Below are 25,352 nucleotides of genomic sequence, written 5' to 3' on the forward strand. Positions count from 1 at the left end.
ATGAGTTTTCAACCCTCTAAAAACATCTGTAGTATGTGTAGTATTTGAAGGGCTTAGTGGTGACAAGACATCCACTTTAAGGGCCTATTTTTAGCAGTAACAAAGCATTAGTGAGGAAAACAGTGTTCTTAATTAATTATGCTGTATTTCATAGAATAATTTTGGTTGGAAAAGACCTTTAAGATAATCAAGTCTAACTACTACCTTATGCCGAGCCCACCTCTAAACCATGTCCTCCAGCGCCACATCTATGTATCTTTTAAATATCTCCAGGGATGGTGACTCCACTACCCTGGGCAGCCCATACCAGTGAATAAGTTTTGCCTTATGTCCAGATAGTTCAAATTAATGTATTTCAGGTTAATACACCAAGATGTTATAATTGCTTCCTTTGCTTTCCATGTTTTTATTCAGAATGTTCAGGTGGATCCTGTTAGTGACTGCATGAGATAAGATTCTTTTTGGCCATCAGATGTCATAGTACCAAGCCACTACTCACTCCTACCAATCTCCTGGCACAGTGGGAAGGGAGTGGAAAGATTAAATTTTGACTACATGATTCACTTACATATTCCATGTCTTACAGGCTTTCTACCTCTTCATTCCCATCCTTACTGCAGTTACTCTCCTTCCTGATTCGCTGTAGCCCTGCGGGACCGCACAGTGAACTGGATCACAGAGGCAATACAGGCTCATGACTGAAGTGTGTTCACATCACAGAGTCAAGAGAGACCATCAGTTATATCCCATTATATAGCAGCAGTCAGATTCCAGCAAACAGGGTAAGCTTCACGCATTTCATCGAATTTCAAGTACTAAAGTATTTAGCCAACTCCAAATTGATTTTTAAATTAATCCTACGCCTATTGACTTCAGCTAAGTCTAGTGTTCTATCTACCTGGTACAGACAAATTCCATATATATCAACATCTCTATGAAGTATTTGAGGCAGCCTTATTTCCTGCAGGTCGTAATTGGAAAATAGTTTAAAAGGAACAAACCTTACTGAACCAGTCTGGGTTCTTCTTTTTTGTCATGGCAAGCGTGGTCCCAAAACCTGCTATCATTCCTGCTGTAGCAACCGTACCTAGAAAAAGTCCACCTACCAAGAAAAGTTCAAGAAATAAAAGTTAAGATTTTGTTTCTTAAGGGGAGAAAAAAACCCAACACCACAAAACCAAATCTGCTTTGAAAACAGAACCTGAAAAAATAAAGGTCCCTCAGCACACGCTGGAGGGAAAGGCACAGATGTCTACATTATTCACATTCATTCAATGCAGCAAGGAAACAAGAAAGAATATTTTTAAATAGAGAACTTTGAAAATGAATGGCAAGTGTATCTATTTTTATGCTACACCTATGCACACAAATCATTCAAGTCCTAGGTTGCCTTTTCAAGGTACTTTGAAATTTCTCTCTCGTTCCGGAAGGCTACTAAAATAGCCTCATTCTACGGCTACACCCCACCCTTCCCCAAAAGAAAGTTGTGATTATGTATGTTGCATCATCTGTTATTTCAAATGGCCACCTGAAAATCCACCAGTTCCTCTGAAGATCGTTCCATAACCAACACTTGTTTTTCAGTTTTCTTCATTTTATGTTATAATACTCTATTTTAAACAAAATGACACTATCAGGACAGAAAGCATTCCCCAATTTTCAGTTCTTTCAGCGTCCCTTGATCTCTTCTAGTTCTTGCATCAAAGGCACATGTAGCCATACCTGCCCACATTTGCCATGACAAAAACAGCCCAAGCTTGATACAAAGACTGAGTGCAATGTACAAAACATCTTGTTTGTGTTAAAATTTAAAAACTTCAAGGGGTTACAAAGTCTTCCTTTGCAATTATTGATTCCCAGACTCTTTTTCCTTTCCTAATACCAGTTAGGTAATTTTAAAACTGGCCTAAATAGGAAATAAGCAGCAAAACATGTTTATTTTATGTCTCACTTTAAAAAACACATAATATTGTGATGAATAAGTTTGCTGTACTTGTGTAAACGAAATCTGTAAAGTGCCTCTTCTGCCTGGGAGCAGAAAGATCTCACACACTGTGCAAACTTTGTATGCCCCCTGCATTTTAAAATTAACACGTTCTGAAACAACTGGGTTTAAATTAACTTCTCAAAGAGGAGTTGCTCGATGCACGGCCTCCTTGGGAGTGGCAGGAAAGCACTGCGAGGGGTAGGGGAGGCGTGTGGCAAGAGAGATGAGTGTCCCTACGTCAGCCTGCTGCCAGAGCCATTCGTTATTCGCTGCCTTGTGCCTGTGGGGGCACCCCCGCGCCCGCGGCCCCCTCTCCCCTCCTTCGCCGGGAGCTGCCGGGCGGCCTCCGCTCCGCCAGGGGGCGCGGCGCGCTGCGCGGGCGGGTGACCGCCGGGCCGGCCGCAGCCCCCGGCGCCCGCCGGTGCGTGTGGCCGCGGCACCTCGCTGTGCTACGAGGCTGGGATGTCGCTCGCCTCAGCTGCTTTTGCTACGGAGTCTTTGCTCGAAGGAACCCGCAGCTGTAACCCGTTTCGAGCCGCCTCTTTGGTAATGGCTCCTCCTCGCAACCCCCCGGTGCGTCCGAGCCCGCCGCCGCTCGCAGCCCCGAGCTATCTCAACTGCCCCGCTGGTGTCAGCCCCTCAGCCCGAGCGGCTTTTGCTCCAGGCTGCCGCCCCTATCCCAGAGCTGGGCCACCTACTTCGAGCCCTCCGGATCGCGCCCGCAACTCCCCGTTGTCCTGCCCCCGCGCCGGAGTCAAGTGGCTAAGGGGCGACGGGCGCCGCCGCCTCCGGCGGGGAGGGAAAAGGCGGGCGGTGTCGCAGGGGTTTCCTCGCTGCATTCAAAAGCCGTGGCTAAAGCCAAACGCTTCCGCTCCTGCCCGAAGCCGGGAGAGCGCAGCAAGACCTTGGGCAACAGCAAGGAGGTACGGAAACGCCTTCTCCTCAAGCGCCGGCCGCTGCCTCGGCCGGCTGGGTCAAGCGGCACGGCCAGGGGCGGCCTCGGGGCTCCTGCGCTTGCTGGTCCTTGACCCGCGTGGGCAAAGGCGGGAGAGAAGAGGAGGGCTTTCTGCACCTTTAATTAAGAAGAGCTTGTCCTGGGACGCCGCAGGGCTCCTGCCCCCCCGGGCCAGGGGCTGCCCGCGCCCGGGATCCAGCGGAGCCGCCACCGCTGCCCCGGCTTGGGCGTCCCCGCCGGCAGCCCCCATGGCCCAAACCGCGGGAGGAAGAGGAGGAGGCGGCTGCGGGCAGCAACCCGGAAGGAAACAGAGAGGGGCTGGCACATGCAGCTGTCCGTCTCCTTGCTCCTCAGTCGCGTACTCGGGCAGGGAGAGCTCGTCACCGTAGGGGTTTGGCCAGCCGCTGTCGCTCCCTGGCGAGGGTGGGGAAGCTGGGGCGCGCTGACCCGCTGCGGTGCCTCGGGCGGGCGGCGGCAGCCGGGCGCGGCTCGGGAGCGCACGCCCTCGGGCGCTGGCGGTGCTCCCTCGGCCGGTGCAGCCTCCTTCTGCCCTTGCCAGCCGCCCTCTCAGCAGCCACCGGTCCTTGGAGGCGCATTCACTGCCTCGGAGTCCAGATCGCCCAGAGGGAAAACTGGCATAAGTTGTCGAAGCCTCTTTTAAATAAAGTCTTCTGTTGCAGGCTCATAAAAGGGTTTTGTTTAAGCCTGTGAGATATGTAACGTCATGGATTTCACCAAATAAAGTTGGGAGAAATTCTTACTTCTCGTGAGTTTTGCTAAGCTCTATCTTGACGAATGGTGTTGCCCCTTTTGGTTGTGTACAACCTTTTTTCAGATGTGCATTCTTACAAGTTAGGTAACTAGTTCTTCATATAAATCTAAATTATACCTGAATGGAATCATAAAGTAACAACATGTTTCTGTCTTCTTTCATCTCTGTGATACAGTAATTCTCAGTTGCTGATGGATACAAACTGCAGTACAATTACCTATCACACTGCTGACTGTGTTCATTTATCATATGGTATGCCAACCTACCAGGATTCACAGGATTCAGTACAGACAGGTAAAGTATGTTTTTATTTACAACAGTACTGTAACAGCAAGCAAAGAACATAAGTAAATCCAAAATAAGTGTTTCTTCCCCAGCTTCCTCCTTTGTATCTTTTCATCATCATTTATAGACTGTATCTAAGGGTCTAATTATAGGGCTTGGGTTGCTAGGCAAAAATTTCATATTTTGGGAAACTTCCTGTTCATGTTACATCTGAAAACCAAGCCAAAGTCATTTCCCGATAGTCTATGTGCTGTGTCAGTTAAACAAAATTCTACACAATTAAGAAGCAGTTACTGCAAAAGAAGTAGGGATCATCTCTGCTGTTGTAAAACTCAGTTTTTCTGTTCTGGATAGCACTTAAATGACTTCCAGTCATCTTCCATCCTTTGGAAAAAGCACCCAAAAAATCCTCTGTGTGTTTTGAAATAGCATTAGGCTTTGCCACAAATAATAATAAAACCTCCTAGAAAAGCTTAGAAAAAGCGGTCTTAGGAAAACTGCACAGTTGCAAGGTTAAAAGAGGAAGGTACTTTTTGTTTTACCTTCATATCAAAGTGTGTAAGATTATTTAAACATTATTAGTATATATAAAACTAAAACAGCAGCATACTTGGCATTTTGAAAGCAAATTGTATCAAGATCACTATTGCATCTGCTAGAAGAATCCCTGAACTGTGACAGAGAATAACCCATTTTTTGTGTCTTTGATGATAAAATCCTACATTTTCTTCTCAGGATAGATTTTTGAGTTCACATCAATCAAGACATCACTTCCTTTCACATCTTCTCCAGAGCTAGGAAGAAAGATAAGGAAAAAAAAAAAGGTATAACGATGTTAATTAATCCTGGTTTCAACAATGCCAAGAATCTGTCTTTAAGAGAGTCAGATAAGATCCATTTATATTAATCATTCATAGACCCTTAAAGTAGGGCATAAACCCCATGAAACTCACTCTGTCTTACTGAATAACTTAAAAGCCTTAGTGTTGTAAAATACATTGTCCTGCTTTAAAAAAAATAAAAAGGCAAAGAGATGCTAGCAACAGGACAAGGGGTAATGGGATGAAGCTGGAACACAAAAAGTTTAATTAAATATAAGTAAAAACTATTTCACTGTGAGGATGAGGGAGCCCTGGCACAGGCTGCCCAGAGGGGTTGTGGAGTCTCCTTCCTTGGAGATCTTCAAGACCCGCCTGGACATGTTCCTATACGACCTGATCTAGGTGAACCTGCTTCTGCAGGGGGGTTGGACTAGATGATCTCTAAAGGTCCCTTCCAACCCCTACCATTCTATGATTCTATGTTCAGCAGAATTACATCCATTTAGCTTACAATATTAATCTACCCTTGTTAGATGATTGAATATAATGTAATGTTTTCTCTCCTTTTATGCACACCTCACCCAGAAGCCTTGTGTTTTCTGTTACCATTCCTTTTGTCACTGTTGGGATCCTCACGCAAGCACGCTCATCTGCATGTGGCTACTCAAAATTCACCAGTTACATTTTTCTACAATTCAGTTAACGTTTTTCTAAAAGGACACGATTTGTTTGAAAGGCAGATTTTAATTGTTCTAGCATCAAATATCTGAATCTTTGTAAACTGAAGGCATGAAAACATATATGCAAATAAGTAGGCTGTATAGGTGATAGCAGAGTTGAAAATCACATTAATTCTACTCATCTAATTTGACCATAGGTCTGAGCTCTCATAGTTTTGAATCATAGAATCATAGAATGGTAGGGGTAGCCCAACCCCCCTGCAGAAGCAGGGTCACCTAGATCAGGTCACATAGGAATGTGTCCAGGTGGGTCTTGAAGACCTCCAAGGAAGGAGACTCCACAACCCCTCTGGGCAGCCTGTGCCAGGGCTCCCCCACCTCACAGTGAAATAGTTTTTTCTTATGTTTAAATGGAACTGTTTGTGTTCCAGCTTCATCCCATTACCCCTTGTCCTGTTGCTAGCTACTATAGAAAAAAGGGATGTCCCAACCTCCTGACACCCACCCTTTAGATATTTGTAAATGTTAATAAGATCTCCCCTCAGTCTCCTTTTCTCCAGACTAAACAGCCCCAGTTCCCACAGCCTTTCCTCATAAGGAAGATGCTCCAGTCCCCTCATCATCTTGGTGGCCCTGCACTGGACTCTCTCCAGCACTTCCCTGTCCCTCTTGAGTTGAGGGCCCAGAACTGGACACAGTACTCCAGATGAGGCCTCACCAGGGCAGAGTAGAGGAGGAGAAGAACCTCCCTCGACCTGCTGGCCACACTCTTCTTGATGCATCCCAGGAAGCCATTGGCCTTCTTGGCCACGAGGGCACATTGCTGGCTCATGGTTAGTTTATTATCAATTTGGACAAAGTAACAGTAATTTCATGATGAGGTTCAGACACTGTGTGCATGTTCACTTTCTGTTGAGGTTTGCAGTAGTCAGGATGCCTCAAGTTTGTGGAGGATGGGCTTCCTTCTGTGATCTTCCTGTTCCATTACAAAAATATGTGGTGAGCCAAAAGCAGGCAGTGGGAGGCAACCAAGGTTTTCAGCTTCAGAGTGTATGTAAAACCCCACTTACCAGGTGGAGATCTCCACCTACCCAGCTCCTGGGTTTTAATGAAAAATTGGTAACATGGTGCCACTCCCAGGAAAGTTCATTAAAAAATGTACAGTATTGGTGAGGATGAAGTGTGCAAACAGGGTAAGGAAGAAATTTAAGGAAAATACGAAAGAAACAAGTTTGCACAAATACATTTCCTAAGACATTATTAAAAAAAACTGTGTGAATGTGTGGTATTTCTGACAATAAGCAGCTCTATCAAGAAGTAACAGCACCATGTGCAAACTTCTTAACATAATGCTGCAAAATCTTTCTGTCTTGGCCTGTGTTTCTCTGGCTCCAGTTCCTGCTCTGTGCAGGACTGCGCAGTGCTGCCTGTCCACCTCAACCTGAGGGTGAGGTTCACTTGAGGACCAAGCTTGAAATCCAGGTCTTCAGAGGAGAAAAAAATAGTTTATAAGGTGGCTGGGAGATACTAAATGCAGTAATTTGATACATTGGCTAAATAATTTAAGTGGTTATTTAGCATAAACAGTCTTGAGTGCCACTGCAAAAAAAAGTTGTCGAGGTAGAGAATTCTGCTTGGAGTTTGAAAATCCAATTCAAAACCCAGAGGAGGTTGATTTGAATACTGCTTAAACTGACACATTCAGTAACAGCACTGCATTATGTAAAAGTATTTGGGAGAGAGCCAAACACTGGTTTGAGAAAGAAAAAATGCAACATCAGTTGGGTTACTCTCAGTCTCTCAGGAGAGCTGAGCTTTGCTCTCTGCCTGACTCACTGGGCTTGTTTCCTGTATTTATGAGAGCTGTGATGTTCCTGAAGGTACCATGAAAGCCTCAGTGCTCTATACAGGCAGGGCCACATGGAAGCATTCTGCAGCTATGGTTGGGTTTACTGTAGGAACTTCTGTTTTCACAGTAAGCTGGTTGCTGTTGTGTGTCTCTTAAAGAGCTGGTGTCTAAATTTCCCAGGTTGAGGGTAAGTCCTTGGGTCTCATGTATCGCAGAAGAAATCTGGTCGCTGAGTAATGACTTGTAGACTCTAATGGTAGAAATACTGACAAAGTTCTCATTTGTCAAATCTAAAAACAATTAGAAGAGCCTTGCAGCGGAGAACCAAAAGACACTTTAAAACTATCGGTTGAGCTAGCTTCACAGACTTATGGGAGGGCCGTTTTCCCATCTGGTGAAGATGAAGAAATGAATCATTGTGCACAAAGTTCTGCTATAGGTCTCCAGCAAAAGCAGGAGCTGAGAGACTGGATCTCCAGATTCCCAGCCACCTGCCTCAGCCCCAGAGTGGCCTTTCTAAGCTGCAGCTTACTTCTGCAGAAGATGAAACATTTCCCGTTGATTTCACGTTTACATTTAGTTATTCAGCAGGACGTGTTGGGTGTAGCTTTGGATGAGACCGAGTGTGCTGCATGCCGCACTGACACCACCACAGCGGCACTTCCGATGGCCAGTGCCTGCCCGCATCTCAGCAAAGGGTGAAAGTCCCATTGGCAGGATGGCCAGAGTTTCAGTTATAAATCCCAAACTGGCACTCACAGATGCTGACATGGCAGGTCAGAGGCACGCTACAAATTTCAGAGCTGTTGATAATGCATATTGAAGTCATCATAGGCCTTAACCAGACATGGTGCTGCAGAGATAACAACACTTAGAGAGGGTTTTCTTGCATATGCATGTATCTGCTTCCTTTCTGTTCTTATCCTTTACTAAATTACCTGTTTCATTACCTGCTCTGAGTATGATGTTGTCTCTCTCTGCAAGTAAAAGATGCCCATGTCTCTTTGGGTCTGCCAACGGTACCTAGAGAGGCAAATCATAGATCCCTTCTGAGTTCCTGTAGTATTACCACTGTCTTCAGAGATGTAGCAAATATGTTTATGAGTTCTTTTTTGGTTTTTACCAGGTATCTATGCCTTTAATGGTCTCAGTATGTATTTCATTATAGAATGGTACTGTATAAACTTCTAACAGTTACTTTGCTCCACTGTATTAGAAAAGCCTTTAATGTGGTTGAGATAAAAATGTATTTCTGACTGAATTTTAAAAAGAAATAGCAAAAATAGTCATTTCCACAATGTCGTTAGAGCATGGGCTGGTACTTGAAGCTCATCCACTCTCCCTGGGTGTTGCTACCTGAAGTAGCAGCAGTGGCCCCACACCACCAGTTGGATCAACTGGCTGACCAGTTCTACTTTGGTGGCAGCCTGGGAGCAGGATTTTCTACACAGCTGGAATTGGAGCCTTCCAGAATTCTGGTTGGTGGGATAGGGGAGGCCTCCTGGTGACAGTCCAATACACAGAGTTGTCCATCCTGTGTGTCTCCTGCTGTGGGCTTCAGGAGATGACTCCTTTGTCCATAGCTCAAATGGGTCCCCATGAGGATAGTTAGGCTCAGATCAGGCTACCCAGAGAGGTTGTATAGTCTGATTTCGAGGAGGTTTTCAAGAGGATAAAGCCCCAAGTGAGACCATAGCTGAGCCTGTTTTGGGGAAGAGGTTGGACAAAGACCTCCTGAGCTCCCCTTCAGCCTGGGTAACTTGGAACATGTGGGTAGACTCGCCCTATTAATCAAGTCATGCGTAAGAGTAACTTTAAGATTGGGTCACTTGCACCCAGTGTTGCAGTAACAGCCCATGTCACGGTGGCTGTGTGGCAGGAGGGACGCAGTGCTGGCATGGGGTACTGCTGGGCAGAAGTCCTTCAGACGCTGTGTTCAGAGGCTGCTTTGTTGAATGGGCCCACCCATGCCACGGGATGTCTTTGGGTGGCCAGTTGCACCCTTATGGGGGCTCTCAGCCAGGGCACATGCTGCAGAGTGGGCACAGAGGACAGAAGTTGGGCTAGTGTTTCATTTGGCGTGTGGAGGTGGCCAGCATAAGCTGGGCTCATGGACGGTAGTACCTCACCTGCTGAGAAATCCAACAGTAACATTAATTGTCATGATCACGAGTTTTACACTGCTGCTAATCAGCTTCAGTGCAATTATATCCAAAGGCCCTTTTTGCAGTCATTCACAGAGTTTAATTGCTATAGTTTAATCTTACAATTAAAAAAAGCCTGGAAGGAGAGCCGAATATTAGGCTCCTGATGAATGATAATTATCACTTTGTGTAGATGGATGGGAAACATTTCTAATTAAATTATTCTTGTAACATAAATTAATAGCGTGATCTGGATAAAGGGCTTCTGATTTCATATCTAGACTATTTCTAAGAGCACCAAGTTTGTGCCAGAATTTCAGTTGGCAGGTCAAATTGGCTTTTAAAAATACCTGATTTTTCAGTCAATTTAGCAGCTTATCATAAGTAAGTTTCTGCAGTGAAAATACTCAGCAATGACAGAACGATTCCAAAGTGGCACAGAGAATGAAATAAAATATAAACCTATGCAACTAGCATAATCTCTTAGTTCTATTTCTGTCTAAAGGAGAGGGATTCATTGCATAACTGTCACACATTTTCTTCCCGTGTTAACTTCACCTCCATCTGAGGATTTTTGCAACATGTAAACCATGAGGCTAATAGTATGAAAACAGGAAAGCTCATTAGCAGCTCTAGAGAAGGGAGTGAGATGGGCAAGGAAGGTGCAGGTCCTTAGGGTTTCAAAGAGAAGGAAGTGTGAAAGTCTTAAGAAGAACGACTCAACATGCAATATGTCCGTGCCCTGTAAAATTCCAACAATTTTCGTGTACCTCACATTTCCTTCTCATTAGTGAAACCTGCAATGAGTAAAGCAGACAAACGTAATGGTCTCAGATGAAGGTGTCAGGCTGCAAGAAGTGGATTACAGATAATCATTCTAAGATGAGCGGTATCTTCATGGCCTAATACATGTAGCTGACACACTCAGTGTTGACAGCAGCCCTTTCCAACAGGCCTCGTTACACATTCATTTGAAGTTTCTAGAGCAACTCTCTGTGACTCCAACAGGGTATTTTTGAAGGGCCTAAAGTAGGAGATAGATGGCCATTTTTTGTCAAAAGATAATGGGAATTTTGTGTCAAGGCACTCTCTGTGCTTTGGGAAGACTATCCCTGAGTTTGTCTGCATGCATGCCCTCCCGTGTGTGCAGCACGTTAGTGCTTACTGTATATTGCAAAATTTGGCACTACTGTATCTCTCTAAACATCGCATTAATCCATCTGTCTGTCACCATGGTTACAAAACTCCCTATTGATGACTGAAGAAGAGCTGAACCATTAAAACTAAATGTACGTGGTTAAAACAAAAAGGTAAGCTCATATGGTGTAGTGCTACAAAGGCACAAATGGTCACGAATGGGCTAATTAATATTCTCTATGCATTATTTTCATTCATGGTTATAGCTCTGAAATAAAGCCTGTTGCTAAAATAATCCTCAAGTCTGATCCTTGCTTCTTCACATCTATTTATTATATATTCTGCTGAACTCAATATTAAAAAATGTGCTTTTTTTCTGGAAGTTTACATGTTCCATGGTATATATTTGTCCCAGAAGGTGGCAAAATTAAACTACTATCTTCAAGATACCATGTACAAAGCAGATTAGAAATGTTGCTGAATATTTTACTGGGGATGTTCTCTGTCTCTTTCTCTCTCTTCCCTGCTTGTAACATGGCCCCTCCCCAAAAAAATCAGTAAAGTGCACACATTCATTAAAGGATCAATGCCTAACTGAGCATTGTTAGTTAGTTGGACCTGAGATTTGTTGAGAAGCACAATGTTGTGGAAACTCTGGCATGAATTACTGAACTTCATAAATCATTCTTGGACAATGAATTTCCACTTTTTATTACACTGGCGCCATGCATGCTATTAATGGGAGACTCGCGTCTATAATTCTATTAGGCTATAAAAGGTCTTTGGTTTTAGAGCAAAAATAAAGCTTAAAACTAACTGCTGACATCTCATCTCCTTCTGTGTTCATTGGATGGTGTTTTTTGTTCCCTAGAAAAATGCTGTGTATCTTCTTGACCCTTTGCAGAGTTTCTTTTCCAAGCCTCTCTGCTTTGCCCACAAAAGTCAACACTAGTAACAGCTGCAAAGCAGATAAATGAGGGACCAGATAAAGAAACAGGAATACTGTGTTTCAGAATGCTTCGCTGCATTCACTAAGCTGAAAGTATGACTATTCATCTTTATGATTTACAGCTCTTGGATTTAAACTATGCCCTGGTCTTATAATAAGCCCTCGGGTCAGGAGGTAGCTCACAAGGGTAGCTCCATGGAGGGCTGGCTGGTTGGAGGGTCAGACTGGGGCACTGCTCTGTCTGTTCACAGGGCTTGGAGTTTGTACACATACATGCATATTGGACATACCTACAGCAGGCAAATTTCATTAAATCTAACATTCCAGTGGGCAAATATGGACAGTTTTCCCTGTTACAGGGTATATGAATCCCTGGAGAACCTGCAAGGTCTACTGAACCTACTTGGTAGAAGAAGGATGCACAGATGCTACCAACCTGCCTAGAGTGTCTGATTCATGGCTGACATTTAAAATGCTTTCAGCTCAGCAAGAGGCTAAAGAAACCTGCAGGTGTGGAGGAAAGCAAGCAAGCAATGAAGCAACCTCCTTCCCTCTTCTGGTGAAGAAAAGGGAACCCTTGAACCGACAGATGACAGCTCCGGTCTGATATGAAACAGAGGGGCAAGAATGAAGTAGCGGCTGAAGAAAGTCTTTCTAGTTTTGTCTGTGACAGAAAATAGATTAATTCTGAACTTTATAGATGCCAGGCTTGTGGCATGTATTGCCCTGCATGGGCAGAGACACGACAGCTTGATCTGATTGTAAATGCTTTTGGAGGCATAAAAGTGGCACTTGTCCATGCAGATGATGGCCACGTGTGATGATGTAGGCTGTGATCTAATCTGCCTTTGTTCCAAGAAGTACGTCACCTCCGCCAGTGGATCCCGCAGGCCTTCCAAGAGAGTGGCAGCACAATTTCTCAGTGTGCCTCTAGTGAGTTAAGCTTTCTAAGATTTTAAGGAGCTCTTTGTTGATCAATACAATTCATTCTGCTTTCCCAAATGTTAAAGCAACAATGTAGCATGTTCCTTTGACACAATGAATTTCAGATCATTTATTATATGAGGAATGCAGCAGTGCAATCAAATGGAGTTCCCAGGGATGGGAGGAACTTTGCTTTTAACTACAAAATTATACATTGTAGTAATTTCTTAATTGAAGTGTGAAATACTAATATTAAAAATTGAAAAGCCTTACCTATTAAAAATGATTATTCCCATCCAATATTGAAAAGAGAGTATTTTTTCTTTTCAAAGAGTATTTTCAAAGAAAAAGTAGTCTTATTTTCACGATTTTTACAAATCACAATATTTCTCTTGGATTTTTTAAAACAATCATTCTTCAAGATCTGGACAGCAGCCTTTGGCACCCCAGGGAATTCCCTTCTCTCTAGAAAACTTGTTTTTCTGAACATTTCCTTTTCTTTAAAACATGCTGTGGTAATAAAAACTTGGTTTGAATCATCACCTAGCACAAGAGCTACCTCCTTGCTAATTGTATTTCCATCTGCAAGCTAGGGAGTACCTATGTTCTCTCACTCCAGAGGGGAGCAATTTGGACATCTATAGAGAGCGTGCTTCTGCGCTGCCTATGTGTTTGACTGCTACTGATGTAAGATGGAGCATGTTTGACTCTGTGTCAGTGCTCAACCACTCAGCAGAGACAAAGCATTTAATGAGCAAAGATTTTATTCAAACAACACAGTTCTGGACAAGCTAGGATTCTTGCTATGGTGCTTCTGTATTTCTAGAAGTCTCATGTTGATGTCCTTCCCCAAAGTTTAATTTCATCTACATGCCATGTGAATTGTACTGCATATACACATGGAAGCATCTCAGATAAATGTTCAAACTGACAACTGAGGGCACTTGTGGTCTGTTCGCACCTGGAAGAGAAGCCTCTGTTTTCACAGTACCTCACAATACTGCAAACAGCATCATCCAGGCAGCTGTGATTCTTCAAAGAAATACAGAACTGAAGCTCTCCCTTCTTCTCTCCTCCCTGACCATGCTGTGATGTGAAAAGCTCTGAGCCACACTGGCGTTTCAAAAGACCATGGGTTATCACAGCCTTGCGGTGCTGCAAAAACTGGTTTCCCACACCTCATGGGAAAGCCATGGGAAATCCCCAAATCACTCTGTTCTCTTGCAGTTTTTCTCCTGAAGCTGAGGAACATGGGGGCAAGAGGCCTACATGCAGCAGTACAAATTCTTAATCTCCTTGTTGCCCAGAGGAGGCTGCTGAGTTGTGAGAGACAAGTGTTATTAAAGAGGTGGTGGGTCCTGACGGAGAGGGGAGATGTACCAGCATCTCACTCACTAGCAGCTTCAGAGCGCTTGATTACTGGAATGAGGTTCTTCAGGAGCTGTTCAGGCACCCTCTGACTTTCATCCCTGTTAAAATCTCATCCAAGGAGGAGCCACATACCCTGTCGGCTTACCAAGCAACAGCCGAAGCGGCGCCCAGCTGGCTTGAGCATTCCTTAGCCGTGGTGGCCGAATCTAGATGAAGCCTTAACATGTAAACACTTGGTTTTATTTCATTTAAGTGGTGAATTATGGCAAACTCTTCTACTGATGAGAAACATTTTACATACAGATCTACCTGTTTTTTTCAACATGTTTCCGTGTAAAGGTTTCTGCTTGTCCTCTCTTTAAAGTAAGGGCTTGCAAGACAAATATTTCCTTCCCTCATCTCAGCTCCACAGTCGGACTCCTAAAGAAGGCCAGTGCAGATGTGGGCTGCCTCTGTCTGGAGGGGATATGGGGCAGGCAGCAAAACAGCAAGGCATGATCAGTCTGCCTGAGAGCTGGGTTGTTATTCTTGTGAGTTTTTCATGGCACAGGCCTGACCATTGACCTTTGCAAAGAGCATTCCCCAGCCTGCCAACTTCTCAGAGGCAGGGGAACAGCAAAGCTTATGATATGTTAAAAAGATGGGGAGTTGTAGACTTTGGGTAGTTTGGTGGAGAGGAGGGATACATTGGTGCTTTTCATGGCTTTGGAAGGAGGGAGGAAAAGGAACTGGGAGGATTTGGATTTTCTGGTCTTTTGGTGTAAAAAAGAAACTCTTGCTTTTGTGTTCTTGAGATATAGAGGAAGGAAGGAAAGTAGTGCTGCTTTTTTTGGTCATCTGTGGAAAGAAAAATTCTGGATGGAAGGAACATTCATTAATGTAGTACCTTTGTCACCCTACAGCCCCAGCTGGTGCTTGTGAGGCTGTGCTGTTGCCAACACACATTTGCCTGCTGTCCTGGGGCTCAGGATTGCTCTGAGGCAGCAGCAGTGCTGAGATGGATGTAGACAGACTGAAAGCCATAATCTTACGGGTCTAATCCTTATGGAAGGGTTCACCAAACCCCTCATGCAGAGATGGTGTGAGATATATCATAAGGATTCACAACACAGGAAACTGGCATCCCCTGTACCCTAGCAGTCCACGTGGTCAGGAAGCTGAGTGCACAGGCCCGCCCAACACTGCATGTGTGCAGCTTGGCTGGGCATGGGCACTTCATCCAAGATAAAAAGCTGCAATGCCTGCAATAAATGTAGGTTCTGAAGCTTTGCAGAAGCCAAGGTTCTGCAGAAGGGGAGAGATTGCCAGCTTACTCACTCTGGAAGAGTGGAGAGTTGACAATGACTGATATTTGTTCTCTTAGTGTCGTTAGAAGAACCACGGAGACACGGCCTGTGGGAATGTGAATCCTGTCTTTTCATTCTCTGCAACAGAGCAGTCCATGCTGGTGGATACAGGCTGTAGAGAATGGCTTTGAAGATCCTGACTATAAACAGACCCTCCTTAGAATAGCTGAAACTCTTCTGTACCAGATGCCTCCTAAATATGCATGGATGCCCAGAATGCCAGTTAGTGCTGAATGGCAGGCACTGAGACAGGCGTCTCGCTCGTGGCTTCCCGTGACCAAGAATTCTTTGTTACCTACTGCTTGTCTCAAATACAGACCACAACATGGTGCCACAGAGAACGTTAGGCTCCAAGTTAGGAAGTGTTGGTTATTGGGAAAAAAAAAGTCCTTGGGAAAAAAAAAAGGAAAAAACAATCAATTTCATGTAAGTCTAAAAGATTCTGCAAGGTGCTGAGACATGAGAGATAGCAATGGCCCAGGCAGACTCAGGAGAGGCCTCTTGGTTCCTTGAGTTGCTCCAGGAGGAGCAAGCACGGTGACAGCTGCAGCAAGTGAAGTAACAGCAGGTGGGGTGTGTTGGCAGTGTGGGTGTGTTGCAAAAGGTGCTGGCATGTGCTATCCTCACTCTAAGCAACATATTAGGTACTGAGGTTAGAGCAGACAAGTGCTGAGCGTTGAGTGTAACAACAGGGCTGCGGTATGCAGATAAGAACAAAAAGCATGAGATGGATTTTGCACTAAAATATGCTATGTGAAGAAAGGATGAAGCCAGTTTGGTAGGAAAGCCCTAGCCTTGACCTGTGTACCAACAGCTGGTCTGCACCAGCTGGCCTGCATAAGAATCACAAAAAATGGAAATTAGATTGGGTTCTCTTAAATCCCTATAAGCTGCCCCTTTGTGCCACTAGTAAATTGCTCTCTGTCAGCACTTCTGTGTGGAGGAATCATTCCTAGTTGCAGTTATCTTCAGAAGTGGAAAAAAATGCACATTTTTACACATGATTTCCCTTTACAAGGCATTTCTTCTGAGTAAGGTATCCCTAAAAAATCCACCTGCAGTTTCTCCCACAGGTGGTGGGATGGTGTCCTCTGCCCCTGCTCTTCAGCTTTAAGCAGCCTCATGAAGCTTCAGCCATCAACATGATCAAGTATTCAGCATCTCTGAGGCACCCAAGGGCTGATGCTGTTTGCATGAAGGACTTGGACTCCTCACTGTGGGTATTTGGAGACTTCGTTCTTCTGCAGGTAAGCCTACTTTGTAAGTTTCCACAAAGAAATATCTATGTTTGTATCTCAAAAAGGTGAGCCTGCTAACTAGTAACTGAAGCTCTTCAAGCTCAGCTATTCACACAAATGTTCCCTTCCTGTCCTCTTTCCTTCTGGTGTTACTGGCCCCTGGGGCTCTGTGGCTGAGCAGCAACTCAATTAGGACAGTGTACTTCACGTGCTCTGGGCTGGAGGGGAGGCAGGCTGCGTGCACTCTACTGTAGGCAAAGGGAAAAGCTTTCTCTGTTGCCCACCTGCCCACCTCCTGTGGTACAAATTAAGAGCCGGGTTTCACATTGGGAGGAACGTTGGTTACCGGTAAACATTTCCATTATCTTTACATGAAATCTGAGTTTACATGGTTCTCCCAACCTCATTCCCTTCTGAAGTTAAGATATTTTTTCCCTGTTATATTCCTGCTAGTATTCTGTGCCTACGCTCCTTTTAATCAAATAAAACATACTCATTCATAATGCCTCCAAGACTAATCTTTGCATGATATTTATCGCATGAATAATTTTCTGTAGAATTCCAAATGGTTTTCCTGGATTTGCTGGTTACAGTGTTATTGGTTTAAGATGTGATTACACTGCAGGCTGCCATTTGCGCATCAGAATTCATTTACGCGAGTGCTGCTACATTAGTATAAACTAATTCCATACAAAATTCAGATTTATGAACTCATTCTCCTATTTTGGTGTAAAAAGCAGATGTTCTAAACCTTTACAAGTCACTCTCAGAATCTTGGCTGAAATCTTCTCTGAACCGTTTTCTCATCAGATGCTCTTGAATGTTTTGAAGAATAATTATTAGTTAATTAATGGCTAATAGTCTTACAGGAAAAAACAGATGTCTTATGAGGCTCACTTGGGCTTGTTTGAAGACAAACTTTTGGGAACACTTAACAGCAAGCCATTACATTGACTGCAACACAAAACACGCCTTTATTAATTGAAAATCCCGTTAAAAGATGTTACGTCAAGTAGCAGTAGAATTAATTGCTAAAACTGCGGTGCCATATACACATACCTAAGTCAGGCACAAGCCACGGAGCAGGCCAAAGCCCATCCGTTTCAGCGTTCACAGAAATATGTGAATTAGAACTATAGAAAATTAATTTGCAAAAATGGGCAAAACATGGTTTTGTTTTATGCCTCTGGCCACGCTTGTGAATGATCAGGATCACGTTTCTGTTGATTGTCAGACTTCCTTTCTCCACCGCAGCAGTTTCATGTTGTCAACCACATGATTCATGAGTCAGATCTAATCCTTTGTGTACAGAACTCAGTGAATATTCAGATTCTATAAATTATCAAGTAAATGAAATAATTTTTTATCCTGCTTGCTGGGAGGGAAGAGAAGGAGTCCAGGCTTTCGAAGTTTGAAATTAATGTAGTCCTTGCATTGCTGTACCCCTGAATCTACCGTGGCTTGTTGTCCCCAGAACAATAGCTCTGAGAAGTGTAAAATTACCTGTTATCCCTTATTCTTTTTGCTCATGGTTTTATGGTAGGAAGGTGTAAAAGAGGGGTGAGTATGAAACCCAAGACCAACTGCTGTCTGCTGAAAGAAAGTCTATACAGTGAGGGAGGGCAGGTCTAGGAGAGACACACAAACAAGTTGAAGGTGGGCAAAGGAGTATGGGAAAGAAAGGAAAGGAACAAGGGAAAAGCAATGCTATAATACTACTAAATCTTCCCAGATAATGACGCTGAATTGTGACAATGAAGCATTAAAGAGATTTTCAAAAGCAGTTAGCATCATTTTGAGATGGCCTAGTTAAGTGTTTAATGATGCAGACAGCCCCCCTCTGGGATTTACAGGAGGCTCTAATTGCCTAATTCCTCCAGGAAAACTGTTATGTGTTTTGTGTTAATCCATATAAACACACATCATGGATGTATTCCACTGACAGCAGCCTATCATTCAGCTGTAAATGCTCGAGGTTTGTAGTCCTACCAAGTGAAACAGCCCATGACTATAATTATAAAGGTATCTTTAAATGGGTGTCACCTTCCTGCGTGAGCTGGATGGAGTCACTTTCTCGCACCTCACTGCAGGGCACAAGCTCCTGCACACAGCACTGGGAGCCTCCATTTGCTGAGGTGGCCAAGGACGGATAGGAAAAGGCAGACAGGAAACTTACATAGAGGGGGGCAAAAAAGTTGTGTATGAGAGAAACTTGAGAATATTTGCTTTTACTCTTTTGTAAACCTGGCGTCCAGTCCCTTCTATAGCCTCAAGTAGGAAACAGGAGGAAAAAAACCCAAACACCTCTAAAGGGATATTCTTTTACACTGGAGATATTAAAGAACTCTATCTCAAAACATTAATTATTATTTTAATCGATTAATCAAAATAATTGCAGTTGACAGCATGTCTTTAATTATGTGATCATTTGGAGGTGTGTATTTGTTTGTTTGTTTCCTATGGGAATGGACTTGCACAGTTGTTTCAAGTGTCAGTCAGACTTTCCTTCTCTCACCAAAGGAAGACTTTGTAAGTTGTTCAACTGAATAGGAAGAAGAGTAGAGTTTTCAAGTATAAATAAATTATTTAAAGTTTCCTGAAAATCAATGGAAGAAAGGGAAATTAACATCAATCCTGTGAAAAGAACTTGGTCACTACGTACTACCATCCTGAGCAAATCATAATCAGGTGGCTTGAGCTTAGCTAACAGCCCACTACTACCAGAGGCATAGGTCCTGCTCTGCCTTTCTCATCTGTCTTTAAGCTGCGTGCTGTCTCCTCTTACCATTTGCCAGCCCTTGCACCTGTGGGATGCCTCCATCAGTACATCTAGCTGAGCCTGAAGTTCAGTGGCAGCCTAATCTAACTATTGCCTATAGTCCTGCTCTCTGCCCCTTTATTTTACAAGTATTTAAATTCATTTAATATCTATTTATAAAGAGTAAAACTCTTTCCCCTTTCACTTCCTTTTCCCTGGGTAATGTGTTCCTGCCCCTCCCTTGTACCAGTCCTGGATGCTTTGTCATGTCCTTTGCTGAAATATTTCAGCACAATAAAGTGGCAGAAAATGAATTTGGTGAAAAAACAAGTGAATAATTTTCTAGTTCTGCTCATACTTTTGTGCCAAGACAGCTCAGCAAAACATGATCAGCACTGAAGAGACTGCACGGGAGCTGGTATATGGGTCTGAACAGAGGAGAAGTCAGGACAACTGCCAGTGCTAGTTTAGGAGTGGTGAAAGGAGGTGTCATGGTTTAGCAAGGAGCAGCTTTTGCTTGGTAATAGGGGGAGGGGGTTGCAGTGAAGACTCAGCAAAAAGTTCTCAGACTCTCCCCCAGCCATTGGGTTCAGACCCACCTCTGGCCCAGCTGGGCCAATCTGGTGCCTCTGCCAGCACTATTTAAGGATGGGAATTTGAAGCGCTGGTAGGAGGTGTAAGAGTGGTACAAGATGGAGGCAACTACGTGGACCCCATAGTCAGAGAAGGAAGGAGGAGCACCAGACCAGAGACCCCTCTGCAAGCCGTGGTGAGAACGCAGCTGTGCTCCTGCAACACATGGAGGGCCAGGGCAGGACTGAGAGCCACCAGTAGCTCCAGGTGAGTGCACCTGGATGGGTGAGAGACTGTGTGAGGAGGTGGCCATGGCACAGGCCGTGCTGGAGCCTGCAAGCCGCAGAGCAGCCCCACACAAGAGGCAGAAAAGAGCTGCAGCCTTTGGGATAAATGCACATTGGAGCAGCCTGTGCAGGGCTGCCGTGTGTGTGAGGTATCCCACAGAGGAGCAGGGAGGACTGGTGCAGGGTCTGCCTGCCCTGAGGAGAGACAAATGGCAGAAGCTATCAGGAAGAGACTGACTGAAACCCCCATTCCCTGCCCCCCTGAGCAGTTCGGCAGGGGAGGAGGTGAAGACACCAGGATCAGGACTCTGAGCCCAGGAAGAGGAGAGGAGTGGGGAGAAGGTGGTCTTAAAGGGCTGGTTGTACTCTTCATTGTTGTGCCATTCTGTGTTCTCTGTTTGTTATGGTTTGGGGTTTTATGGTTATGCTTTAGTTGGATTAAATTATTTTCTGTTTTCTTCCCCAAGCTCAGTATCCTGGTCTGTCTGGGACCTTAAGCAGCAATTAAGCTCTCCCTGCCCTTTAGCAATTCTCAGGTCTTTGGTACTTGAGGCTAATCGTGGTCTTTTGTCCCCTGATGGGCCTAAACCACTACAGGAGGAGAGAGTTGTTCCTCAGCGCTGGCCAGCTGCTAGCTCTGCTCTGCCTCTCACCTATCTTCTGTCACTTCACTTTTGGTCATCTGGTGGCAGCCAGCTGGCCTCCAGTCAGTGTGTGCAGCTCCCAGTCAGCCACAACAGGCGATTCCCTTGTCAAGTGGTGAGCGTCACGTAGGCCACAGGGGAAAGCGAGACTGTTGTGATAGGGAAAGGAAACTGGGCTCCGTTTCATCCAGTGCTCGCACAGACACTTGTTTTAATATTAACTGTGCTGAACACAAAAAGGAAGCCTGGCTCAATAGTAAGGAGTTTAGCAACAGAGACACCTCAAAGTCAGAAAGCTGTCAAGAGTACAGATGGAGATGGCCCATGGCCCAGCAGTTATTTCTCTCTGGTGATAAATTTGTTTCCTGTATGCACCATGAAAGAAAAGGTGGTTTTAATGAGAAAGTTTACTGAAGAAAAAACACTGTTTTGGTGAACTAGGATTAGGATAAAGCTGTAGGAACAGTGTGAATCGAGAATCAGTAATGTGGATGCCTGACCTTCACTAATGCACCCCAAAATTTCTGTACGGTGCTGACAGATGAAATGCTGCTGTTCTGCACCAAGCAATGATGAATGCAAGGTCCTTCCCAGGGAAGCAAAACATCAAACAAACTGTAATTCATTCCACTGTTTGAGCAGGGTAGTCTACTAGTACATGATGTAAGACTGAGGGAAAATTATTTCCTGGCTTCAGTATGGGAACGTTTGATGTGCTCCAAGACTGATAACACTGGAAAATTTGAGGGTTTTTCCTCATGTAATTGTGCTTTCCTGGCCCTTTCTTCTGGTTGGGTCACGTTTTGTGTCAGCTTCCCAGAATGAAACACTTTTAACATTCTTTCACTCAAATTAGAACAATTGTTAAATAGGGTTAAAATACTGCACTGATGACCTCACACGATGCTTGTATTCATTTTGTTTCAGTTTTGTAAGATTTTGAGGCTGTATCCCTTCAGCTTTGGATGCAGTCATTGATCAGGGAAGCATGGCCAATTCTGAAGGCTGCTGGATTTTTATTGCATTTTTGAGGGGAATTCTCATTTTATTCTGCTGAAATAAATTCAAAATCCATAGATTCTGATTTCTATCCAAAACAATGAAGCTACCTTGTAAGAAGCCAAAGTCAGAAGCTCAAAAACTATAAAAATATTCCAGACTCTATCTGATTAAACCATTTAATATTGTTAAATTATAACCAACTGTGTTTCTCATGCTTCAAATGAGGAAAAAAAAAAGCCACCCTGATCAAGATATGCAGTTTTGACACACAATGGATACATGTGAATGCAAGTTTGACTTTGGTCTCCAGAGTTTGTCATGAAGAAGCTTTTTTACCTCATGTTGCCTGTGACCATACTTGGTGAGCAAGCCCTCCACATCCTTGTCTTGACTCACAAGATTTTTGTTCTACTGCAGACAAGTGTATCTTAACACTCCATTGGCAAGTTGTCCAAGAAATGACTAGTCATCTCCATCTTTCAAAAGCAAGACTTCTAAGAGACGCTTAAAAGCTTTTTGGATCTGCTTAAGTTGTTGTAATAAAAACCTCTCTTTATTTGTTTTGATTCCTTAGAGAGTGATTCTGATGTGCATTCTCACTCTTTCTTCCCGCCAGCTTCCATGAAATGTAATATTTTGTGTTTGCCCAAAATCTTTTTCAAGGAAATAAAGTACTTTCACAAAATTAATAGTTGGTATTTGTAAGACTCCAAAATGATGTCTCACTATCCAAGCAGTGGTACAGTGTTGTGGTTAAGCCCAGGCTTGCAACAAAGGACCATGCAGCCGCTCGCTCGCCCCTCTGTTGCTGTGGGACACGGAGGAAAAAATGTCTCCCATGACAATGGTATTATTGCTACTTCATTTGAAATTATTTTTTTCATGTATTTTCCAGAATTTATTGTGCAAGATGTGGGAAATGCGCCTAGAAAGTGCATCCATGGCAGTGCCTGGCTTTCTTTCCACCTGTAAGAATATCAGACCTTTCAGACCTGTCATTTCATCTCCCCTTTTTTTTGCTGGAAGTAAAAAGCAATTGGTTTGGCAGTGTAGGATTTGTGGAGTACAGATATCTTATGTCCAATATGCTACAGTTTGCTAGTTTGTGCTTATTTAATCCCTTAAATACTTTGTCTGATAATGCTTCCAGCACAGTCAAGCAGATTCTGCCATGAGGCATAGTAACAGATGTTCTATATATGTAAGGTGACGTGTCACCTCGGCAAATTAGCTTCCCTGTTGTTTTAAGACTTGCCCTTATGGCACCTCCACACTGCAGACAGGGTAAGAGATAGCAACTTTCAGTGGCAACAGCTCTTTCATTAGCATTTTCCTAACAAAAAGATAGTCTGTCTTTTTGTTTTAAACTAAGGAATGTTGTGACAAGGTATTCATTGATTGCATGAGATCAACCTGGGTCACAAATAAGATATCAGAAGAGCATATACCATAACACATGATCCTACAAAGTTTTATGATGAGAGAATATTTGTCCTACCTGCTGTGTTTAAGATTTAATCTATTCAGTGCCTCCAACCAATTTGCATTAATGTTGTGAAGAAACAATAAGAAATGTTTTCAAGATCAATGTTGAATTGTGTGAAATATTAGCTGGATAAAGTCTTTTTTGTAGAGGAGTTTTCAAATTCTTTTAAAAACAATTTCAAAGAGGTGTTGATAGTGATGTTTGTAAAAGGACATTGATAATGCTCTAAATTCCAATGCAATACTAGTACTGATTAGGGACTAGAACAGGCTATCATGTGAAAAGTACAATGAGTGGTACTGGATGATCCTGTTAGAAGCCAAGTAGATTCACTATTGAAAGTAAAAGTGTGTTTGTTCTCAGAGTTTGACTTTTAGTATTATTTTTGCAGGTGCTCCTTAAATCCCTTTCTGTATTTATCTTAATTCACATAGCTGAAGTTCACTTCTCAACCATGATGTCTTAAAACCCAAGGGAAAGACTGTGGAGTGAGACAGCAGCTTGAACAAGGTGCTGGTATTGTTTACAAATGTTTTGCTTCTGAAGAGTGTTTCTGAAATTAGCCTGAGTGCTACCTGTGAAGATAAGCCAACAATGACATTTTTACATAAACTATTTGCTCTATTTGCAAATGTCTAAAATATTTCATAATCCCAGGGGAGAATAGTGTCATGTGACATCATGCAGTCATTAATATTGTCAAAGCAGCTCTCCAGCAATATGCTAATATAAACCTGATGAAGACTAAAAATGCTTGTCAGTGAGCCACAAAACTTCTGTCAGCAGCCTTCTGCTGGCGTACATTGATGCTGTATTCATGAAGATAGGAAGAAAAGTTATTAACTGTCGATAAAGAACATTTCAGAGAACAAAAATGCTGTAATATGAGATAGCAGTTGAACTGTTGACAACAGGCACTACGGGAGGACGAGGAGATGGGAAGGAATAATGCAGCAGAATCTATTACATGCAGGGAAAAAGGAGGCCAATGCATTTGCACAGGAGATGGTATCAGAAACTGGTTTTACATCCTGCTGCCCGCTTGCCAAAGGACTACTCCTTTCCACCTTGCAGAGGGAGACACCCCTCCCTATTTTTCCCATGTGGTGTTAACATTTCCAAAGTGACTCTTGAGTAGCAATAGACTGGATCATAGGCTCACAAGAAGAGTGCCTACCAGGCTACTCTGTGTAACTTGGTTACCAAAGTAATTAATTTCCTCCCAGGAAGGGGGAGTATCCAGTGCTGGTCATGTCTGTTCTGTGGTTCCTTTGTTATCAAGCACCGTTTATGGATAAAGAATTAGCTTATCATACGAAATTAACGGGATAAGTGTTCAATTCTAAACTTAGAAATGGAATTGCAAAAATAGAAAACACATTGCCCATGTATGAGAACACAGCTGCATCCTCACGCTGTGTTTTTGGTGCCTCTCCTAGGACAACATTCAACCATGAGAGACTGGTTGTAATACATCTTTTTTTCCAGACATTTGTTCAGTATGCTTTTCGTTTCTTGGTTTTTTTAACTGAGGGTTGATTCCTGCCACGTGTCCTTAACTAGTCTATTCTCTGTAGTCACCCAACGCTTGACAACCATTGGAGTGAAGAAAATTTTTCCTAATCTCTAGTCTAAACCTCCCCTGGCACAACTTGAGGCCATTTCTTTTTGTCCCGTCACCCAACTTGAGGCCATTTCTTTTTGTCCCGTCACCCATTACTTGGGAGACCAACCCCCACCCCAGTACAGCCTCCTTTCAGGTAGTTGTAGAGAGTGACAGATCTCCTCTCACTCACTTTTTCTCCAGACCAAATAATTCCAGTCTCCTCAACCACTCCTCATCAGACTTGTGCTCCAGACTCTCCACCAGCTTTGTTGCTTTTCTTTGTATACACATGGAGAACAGACTAGACAGAAACAACTGCAAAGCAGCTTTGGGGGCAATTCTGTCTTAGCTGTGGGAGGCCTCATACCCCTGGACTTTCTGCAGCCACTCAGTGCCATTTGCAAGGCAGAGGTGCAGAATTCTGTTCCATAAACAGCTTTTCTGTCACAACTCATACCTTTCTGGGACCAGTCTCATAAAGTCAGGAGAGCGTTAAGGGTCTGTAAACATGTCAGCGTTGGTTTCTTCCAGCAACGTG

General features: G+C 43.6%; 2 protein-coding genes across 5 annotated transcripts in view; one reads left to right on the forward strand and one right to left on the reverse strand.

Annotated features, from left to right (window-relative positions):
• The window catches only part of TMEM242 (transmembrane protein 242), a 21,675-nt gene extending 18,420 nt beyond the window's left edge, over positions 1-3,255 (reverse strand). The window contains exons 1-2 of the mRNA XM_061989031.1: positions 3,060-3,255; positions 1,002-1,102 (exon numbers count right to left, since the gene is read on the reverse strand). Coding sequence (XP_061845015.1) covers positions 1,002-1,102; positions 3,060-3,192 — 234 coding nt within the window. The 5' untranslated portion in view covers positions 3,193-3,255. The remainder of the gene's footprint in view (positions 1-1,001; positions 1,103-3,059) is intronic.
• On the forward strand, positions 2,389-22,257 carry LOC133624791 (WAS/WASL-interacting protein family member 3-like). 4 transcript variants are annotated; one of them, XR_009818104.1, is made up of 4 exons: positions 2,389-2,910; positions 3,890-4,008; positions 16,282-16,467; positions 22,140-22,257. XR_009818104.1 is itself a non-coding variant. In XM_061989029.1 (3 exons), exons 1-3 carry the CDS (start codon positions 2,450-2,452, stop codon positions 16,332-16,334), a joined length of 633 nt encoding a protein of 210 aa, XP_061845013.1. In that variant the 5' UTR covers positions 2,389-2,449; the 3' UTR covers positions 16,335-16,468. The 4 variants fall into 4 exon arrangements, 2 of the variants coding, with proteins under 2 accessions (XP_061845013.1, XP_061845014.1); XR_009818105.1 differs by having other exon boundaries at positions 16,294-16,467; XM_061989029.1 differs by lacking the exon at positions 22,140-22,257 and having other exon boundaries at positions 16,282-16,468.
• The last annotated feature ends 3,095 nt before the right edge of the window (positions 22,258-25,352 follow it).

The sequence above is a fragment of the Colius striatus genome, chromosome 2 (assembly GCF_028858725.1).
Source record: "Colius striatus isolate bColStr4 chromosome 2, bColStr4.1.hap1, whole genome shotgun sequence".
NCBI lineage: Eukaryota > Metazoa > Chordata > Aves > Coliiformes > Coliidae > Colius > Colius striatus.

What these genes read in the sequence shown, in the direction of transcription:
- LOC133624791 (XM_061989029.1), top strand. Translation starts at nt 2,450, where the DNA reads ATGTCGCTCGCCTCAGCTGCTTTTGCTACGGAGTCTTTGCTCGAAGGA. An exon ending in CCTTGGGCAACAGCAAGGAG is followed by an intron (nt 2,911 to 3,889) that starts GTACGGAAACGC and finishes TCTGTGATACAG; the next exon opens with TAATTCTCAGTTGCTGATGG. An exon ending in ACAGGATTCAGTACAGACAG is followed by an intron (nt 4,009 to 16,281) that starts GTAAAGTATGTT and finishes ATCCACCTGCAG; the next exon opens with TTTCTCCCACAGGTGGTGGG.